Here is a 7,900-nt window from a genome sequence, read left to right as displayed (position 1 = left end):
GAGTAGATACCAAAGATCCTGTCAGGTTCATCATCAAAAAGTGAAACAACCGTCGGTACGACAGCATTGAAGGCTCCAACAAGAGACGGGACGGTGACCCTCCAGTATTTGTTGCTCACGAAGAGGAATTACTCGGCGTGGGCACTGAAGATGAAGGTGTACATGTGTGTGCAAGGCGTGTGGGATGCTATTGAGCCTATTAACCAGAAGGAAGAGATAGAGACGCGTAAGGATCAGATGGCCTTTACTGCCATCTATCAGGGTATTAGCGAGGAGATACTCCTTGTGTTGGATGAGAAGGAGACGGCCAAGGAGGTATGGGAGATGTTGAAGACAATGCACATGGGCACCGAGCGTGTCCAGGAGGCAAAGATCCAGACTCTGAGAAGCGAGTTTGAAGGTCTACGCATGTGTGAAGCGGAGACGTTTGATGACTTTGCCACAAAGTTGACCACAATAGTCAACAAAATTCGTACATTGGGTGACAAGGTGGAGGAGGCTTACGTCGTCAAGAAGCTCCTTCATGTTGTTCCTTCCAAGTTTATTTAGATTGCATCGATGATTGAGTAGTTCGGCAATCTCCAAACAATAACCGTGGAGGAGGTCATCGGGTCGCTTAAAGTCCATGAAGAGCGATTGCGGGGTTACGAGGATGAGAAAGAAGAATACATCCTATTAACAAAGGCCGAATGGAATGCAAGAGAAGAAGGTGAAGGTACATCGAACTCGTTGAGAGGATGAGGAGGAAGCAACTGGCGTGGCTGTGGCTATGGCCGTGGTCGTGGATGTGGGCGTAATGATGGAGGCCACGGGACTGACAATAATCATCAAGAGAAGAAGTTCAACAAGTCAAAGGTGAAGTGTTACAATTGTAACTATTTTGGACACTTTGCCTATGCATGTTATTCTAAGAAGAAGGATGAGAGGGCCCTTGTTGCAGATAAGCAAGAAGATGATGAACAAGCATTGCTTATGGTCGAGGCATATGAGCTCTTGCAATCTGTTAAAGAGACAACTGAAGAGATAAAGCTTAATGAACAGAAGATGAAGCTAACTTTGGGGAGTGATGAGAAGTATGAGAGTGATGTATGGTATTTGGACACCGGGGCAAGCAATCACATGACCGGGTGTATAGATAAATTCAACGAGCTCGATGGAACTGTGAAAGACATGGTGAAGTTTGGAGATGGAATGATTGTTGACATATGTGGCCGTGGATCGGTTCTGTTCAAATGCCAAAACGGTGAGCACAGGGTATTGACTAATGTGTACTACATTCTAAGGCTTAAGAGTAACATTGTGAGCTTGGGACAACTAGATGAGCATGGCTGCAAAACAATCATGGAAAATGGATACATGTGTATTTTCGATATGCAAAGAAAGTTACTGGAGAAAATAAGGAGGTCAAGAAATAGGTTGTACATGCTTAACCTCAACCTAGCCCAGCCGGTGTGCATGTTGGCAAGCTACAAAGAAGATGTATGGGTCTGGCATGCACGATATGAGCACCTAAACTTCCAAGCATTGAGAAGTCTGGCACGCAAGAAGATGGTGGAAGGTCTGCCAGTTCTGGAATATGTAGACCAACTTTGTGATGGTTGCATGGTGGGTAAACAATGGCGTACTCCGTTCCCTCATGACTCAAATTATCGTGCTGAGAAACCACTACAACTTGTTCATGGTGATTTGTGTGGACCAATTACACCAACAACCCCTGGAGGTAATAAATTCTTTTTATTGGTTGTTGATGGTTTCAGCAGATACATGTGGATAGTGATGCTCAAGACTAAAGATGAAGCTTTGAGTGATTATAAGAAAATCAAATCGAGTGCTAAGATGGAGGTAGGTCACAAGATGAAGGCCTTGCAAACTGATAAAGGAGGAGAGTTTATGTCCAAGGAGTTCAGTCAATATTACAAAGACTTTGGGGTAAAACGGTTTCTCACTGCACCATATTCTCCACAGCAAAATGGTGTTGTTGAGCGGAGAAACCAGACCATTATGGCAATAGCAAGGAGTTTGCTGAAGAGCAAGAATGTGTCAGGAACATTCTGGGGAGAAGCAGTGGCGATAGCGGTGTACCTTCTTAATCATGCCCCAATACAGAGTGTAGTCGGGAAGACACCATATGAAGCTTGGTATCAGAAGAAACCAAAGGTGCAACATTTATGTACCTTTGGTTGTGTGGCACACGTTAAAACAGTGAACACACACCTCAAGAAGTTAGAAGATCGAAGTACTCCCATGGTATTTCTTGGCTATGAACATGGGTCCAAGGCCTATCAAGTTTATGATCCTAAGACAAGAAAGTTGCACATCAGCCAAGATGTGTTTTTCAATGAGGAGAAGCAATGGGATTGGGAGTCATGTCTTGGGCATGACACCACTTTGTCTAATCAAGGTAACACATTTACAGTAATGCATGAAACTGACCATGTTGTAGGAGAAGATGAGAGCCATGGACTAGATATTCCAGTGTCACCCACAATGGGCGCAACACCCACCTCGGCCACAACGATCTCATCGAGTGCCTCTTCATCATCTTCTATGGAGGGGCCAAGTCGTTTTCAGTCTCTCCAGGAGGTGTATGATGCCACATTCAAGGTAGAGCCAGAATATGGTGAACTATGCTTGCTGGGTGAGGAAGAGCCAATAAGCTTTGAAAAAGCCCAGAAAGAAGAAAGTTGGAGATGTGCAATGCAAGAGTAGTTGAAAGCTATTGAAGATAATGACACATGGGAGCTAGTAAACTTGCCAAGTGGGCACAAACCCATTGGATTGAAGTTGGTGTACAAAGTGAAGAAGGATTCACAAGGTGCAATAGTAAAACATAAAGCTCGTCTTGTAGCAAAGGGGTATGTGCAAAAACAGGGAGTGGACTTTGATGAAGTTTTTGCACCTGTTGCGAGGCTTGAGACAGTGAGATTGCTCATTGTCATGGCTGCTCAAGATGGTTGGGAGGTGCATCACATGGATGTTAAATTGGCATTCCTCAATGGGGAGCTTAGCGATGAAGTTTACGTGTTGCAACCGCCTGGTTTTGTTAAGAAGAACCATGAATATAAGGTGTTGAAATTAAGGAAGGCACTTTATGGACTTCGACAAGCGCCTAGGGCATGGAATTCCAAGCTTAATAAGAGTCTTTTGTCACTTGGGTTTGAAAGATGTCCACTTGAGCATGCCGTCTATAAAAGAAGCCTAGGTGAGTCAAGTTTGTTGGTTGGAGTGTATGTCGATGACTTGATGACATCACAAAATTCAAGACACAGATAAAGAAATTATTCAATATGAGTGACCTAGATCTATTTAGTTACTATTTAGGGATAGAAGTTCAACAAACATCTCAAGGAATAACACTGTAGCAATCAGCCTATGCAGCCAAGATACTAGAAAAGTGTGGCATGAGTGGGTGTAACCCGACCCAAACTCCCATGGAATCTAGGTTGAAGCTGAGCAAACTGAGTACAAATCCACCAGTTGATGCTACTCTATATAGGAGCATTGTTGGAAGTTTGAGGTATCTTGTTAATACAAGGCCGGACATAGCATATGCGGTCGGGATTGTAAGTCGATTCATGGAAGGTCCTACCACTCAACATATGGCCGCTATGAAGCATATACTCATGTATGTGAGTGGTACATTGAATTTTGGATGTCACTATACAAAGATAAAGGATGAGAAACCGCAGCTAGTTAGGTATAGTGATAGTGACTTAGCTGGCGATGTTGATGATCGCAAGAGTACTACTGGAGTTGTCTACTTTCTTGGTCCAAATCTAATCACTTGGATGTCACCGAAGCAGAAAGTAGTGGCACTATCATCTTGCGAGGCGGAGTATATTGCTGCAACAATGGCTGCATGTCAAGGTATATGGCTAAATCGTTTATTAGCTGATTTGATGAAGCAAGAGTTGAGCTCGGTGGTTCTTAAGGTGGACAACAAATCTGCAATTTCCCTTTGCAAAAATCCTGTCCATCATGATAAGAGCAAGCACATTGACACATGATACCATTTCATCAGGGAATATATCGAGAGTAGTAAGATAGCAGTAAAGTATGTGAATTCAGATAACCAGCTCACCGACATACTAACCAAGTCGCTTGGCAAATTCTCGGAGATGCGCCAGAAGATTGGGTTGCGAGATGTGAAGAAAAATCAACAAGATTAAGGGAGTGAATGATAGAATTAATCTTGTTAGTGCATATATGACCCTATGTTATTTATATTTTATATTTAGATATTATTGCATTTATGCATTTATGTTTGCAGTTATAACCCTAGGTATTTCAAAAATTACATTTGCATTTAGAATTATGTTTAGATAAGCTTCTTAGTTTGAATTTGTTTAGTTTCTTGGTGGAGAAGAAATGTAGTTTGAATTCAGTTATTATTATCAATATAAAAGATAGAAAGGTGGGGAATTTTGGTTGACCCCGTCAAAATTATCTCATCTTCTTTGAGTGTTCTTTGTGTGTTTTTCTCTGATTTTCCTAACAGTCTCTAGCTTTAATGTTACAGAGGTAGTTACTAACACTCTGATCGGCAGCGATTACGCACGACGACGCATAGGTCGAGTGTATTGCCATCACAAGAATCTCCACGTCTCCATGATGCAATCGAGAAATAGCGTTTGTTCTGCAGGAATGATTGATGTATAATTAGTAGAGAAAACACTAAAAATTAAATCACAAATGTGAAAATGCACGTACTTAAACAAACTCACCGATTGAAAACATACTGCAAGATATTGGCCTTCCATGAAACTAAAGCAACCACGGTGATCAAGCACTGATATGGCGGACCTCTCGAGGGCAGTCTTTTGGGCCAACAAGAGTCTCCACTGAGACAAGCTGTTGTTTTGTAAGTCTTGTGAGCACTCGAAGGTATTTCTCTAGTCTCCCCGGCTTCTAAAGGGACGACTGCGGCATTCGGTTTTGTAGCTTGGCGTGCGAGACATGCCGAGAACCTTGTGGTTATACATGGAATCGTTTGTTTCTCATTTCTCAAAGATAAACGCGGGCGGGGATGTCGGCACCTTGTTTCCAAAGCTCGATTCTCGGTTATATGCATAACAAGAATATGAATGAGCTACAAGCTGCATTAATAATCTTGCCTTTCGATCGAGTTCATAATACACTTACACAAGCGGAAAAAAGTTACAACAAAAATATCGAAGCAGAATGATTAATTTATACAAGGGCTTAATTAAGATGTTCACCTGTGAGGCAGAGTGATTAAACCCTAAACTCTTCCCAGGGAGCATCTTCGCATGCATGACACTGCAAAGATTATCCGTGTAATCAATTAACACAACCAAAACCTTAGCTTGACACGCATATATATATATATATATATATATATATATATTTATAACCAACCACACAGTTATCTGAATAATATATACAAAGGATGTTAGTGAAAATAGATACTTGAGAGCCATTTTGGAGTTTCAACAACACAAAGTGAAAACCTCAGACAACAGAATGAAGAGTGAAGAAGAATGACTCCAAACCCTAAACATATAAGGGGCCGTTTGGTTCGCTGTAATGTAGAAAGATTACCACATTTGGCATTACACAAGTGGTAATCTAGATGGTAATATCACATTACCAACTTATAAATATTACCAAGAAAGTGGTAATCCCATTACCACCAAATTTGGTGTCTATCTTAGATTACCGTGGTAATCTTATAACTTTGTATATTTTAACAAATAGATTACCATGACAACCAAACACGATAATGAATTATTTCCGGTAATAAGAGTTTCCAACCAAACATGGTTATATTAAATTACCACAATATTCCCAACCATATAACATTCCCAGTCATATTACCATGGTAATCTCGTTATGTGGTAATATGTCATTACCACAAACCAAACGACCCCTAAACATATATAGAAGAGTAACGAGGGGAACTAGGTCATAAAGATCTTCAATTGGGGGTAGCAATACTTTGTCTGGGCCTGCCGCCCAGTTTTGTCCGGCCCAGAATAAAAAAGGTTTGGACAAAAGTTGTGTTAATCCGGGTCGGGTTTGGATGTTTGATTGTTAGAATTTAAATCTTGGGTCCGAATAAATAAATTCGGACAACCGGGCTTTTATACCTCTAAAATTTTGAAAGCCTAAAATCATAAGGCCAATTGTTTTAAGCCCAATCTTCCAAAAACTTCAAACTTCTATATTTTTTTTTTATTAAGACTTGGAATTTTGTATGATTTGATTTGGGTTTTGGATTATTGAATTTTTTTCATTTAATGTGAATTAAATTATTTTTTATAGTTTAATATTTGAGTGATGTTAAATGTAGTTTATAGGATTTGGACAAAATTCGAACTTCCAGATATCCCAGTTTTAAAAGAGACCTGATCTGGACAAGTTATGGTTATCCGAATTTAAAATAGGACCAGGTCCAGATACAAATTTATTTTTTTATAGTAATAGTTATCCGGACCCAATTTTATCCGGTTCCAAATTTTTGCCACCCCTATCATCAATTATGTGGTGCAAAATGCTCATGTGCCCCACCACACTTCTTACTGATGTGAATGCCTAGAACTTTTGAGTGTCAATCAATGCAACTACAAAATACTTGCCCAGTTAGCTGTCTTGTACCTCTTTAACATCAACGCCACATAAAACAGTTGACAGTGAGCACATATGACACGTATCTTATGTGAACATATAAAACTATAGGCGGGGTTTTTTTAAAAATAAAAATAAAATGAATTAACCAATCCACTTTGCTAAAAAATAATAAACAAATAAAATATATTAAAACAAAAAATACAAAAGAAATACTCTCACCGGCTTTTTTATATTGGTTCATTTTAACTAAATAACATGAATTAAAAAAATTGGTTAAAATTAATTAGCAATCTAAAATTTATAAAACTTATATTAATTTTTCAAAATATTTTTATTTAAAATATATTTAAAAAATATGTATTTGAATATAATTTATTAAAAACAAAAAAATATATTAAATATGAAAAATAAATTTTAAAAATAATATTTAATCCTATATAAATTTTTTATAAATTTTTTAAATAGATAAATATAAAAAATTAAAAAATATCTTCTAACATAGATAAATAATAAAAAAACACGGAAATGAGTATTAGGTAGTGTTTGGATGGGGGTGTGGGAACCATTACCCATTCCCATATTTGGCCCATTTTTTAGGATAGTAATCATTACCCATGGGGGATCACCATTAACCTCCCCATGGGTAATGATCCATTCCCCCCAAATTGGAGGGAATGAAAATTGATTGAGGGTAATGGGTATGAAATACCTATTTTACCCCTACACTATATATTAATATATTAAATAAATATAAATATATTAATATTAAAGTAATTAATATTTAAATATAATAATCATATAATTATATTAAATAAATAAATATATTTAATATAAATGTATTAATATTAAAATAATTAATAGTTAATTATAATAATCATATAATAATTATAATAAATATTTATTTTAAATATAAATGTATTAAATATTTAAATAATTAATATTTAATTATAATAATCATATAAAGATTTTATTAAATAAATATTTATTTCAAATATAAGTCATAAAATAATAAATAAGTAATTTAAATAATTAATTATAATAATTAAAATTTATTTAAAATATTTTATAAACAACAACATTGATTTATTTATATTAAAGGCATAAAAGTAATTTTACATTTTTATTACTTTTTTAATTTCCAATAAATTACTCTTCTATTTTTTCTATTTCTAATGAATTACCTTTTTAATCAAACACCTTTTTCATTACCATCTCCTACCAATTCTTTTCTCCCCTTTTTCATTATTTCATTCCCTCTCATTTCATTACAGTAATCCAAACGCACACTTAAAAATTGGAATAGGTTTGG

General features: G+C 37.1%; 1 protein-coding gene across 1 annotated transcript; it reads left to right on the top strand.

Moving 5' to 3' along the window:
• Window positions 1-3,431: 3,431 nt before the first annotated feature.
• LOC120271730 (secreted RxLR effector protein 161-like) lies at window positions 3,432-4,007 on the top strand. The gene has a single exon (XM_039278408.1). The coding sequence runs from the start codon at window positions 3,432-3,434 to the stop codon at window positions 4,005-4,007; it is 576 nt and encodes a 191-aa protein (XP_039134342.1).
• Window positions 4,008-7,900: the final 3,893 nt, after the last annotated feature.

The sequence above is a fragment of the Dioscorea cayenensis genome, chromosome 11 (assembly GCF_009730915.1).
Source record: "Dioscorea cayenensis subsp. rotundata cultivar TDr96_F1 chromosome 11, TDr96_F1_v2_PseudoChromosome.rev07_lg8_w22 25.fasta, whole genome shotgun sequence".
Taxonomy (NCBI): domain Eukaryota; kingdom Viridiplantae; phylum Streptophyta; class Magnoliopsida; order Dioscoreales; family Dioscoreaceae; genus Dioscorea; species Dioscorea cayenensis.
This window is presented reverse-complemented; position numbering and strand designations above follow the sequence as displayed.

Excerpts from the sequence above, each read along its gene's own strand:
- LOC120271730 (XM_039278408.1), top strand. The coding sequence starts at position 3,432 with ATGGAATCTAGGTTGAAGCTGAGCAAACTGAGTACAAATCCACCAGTT.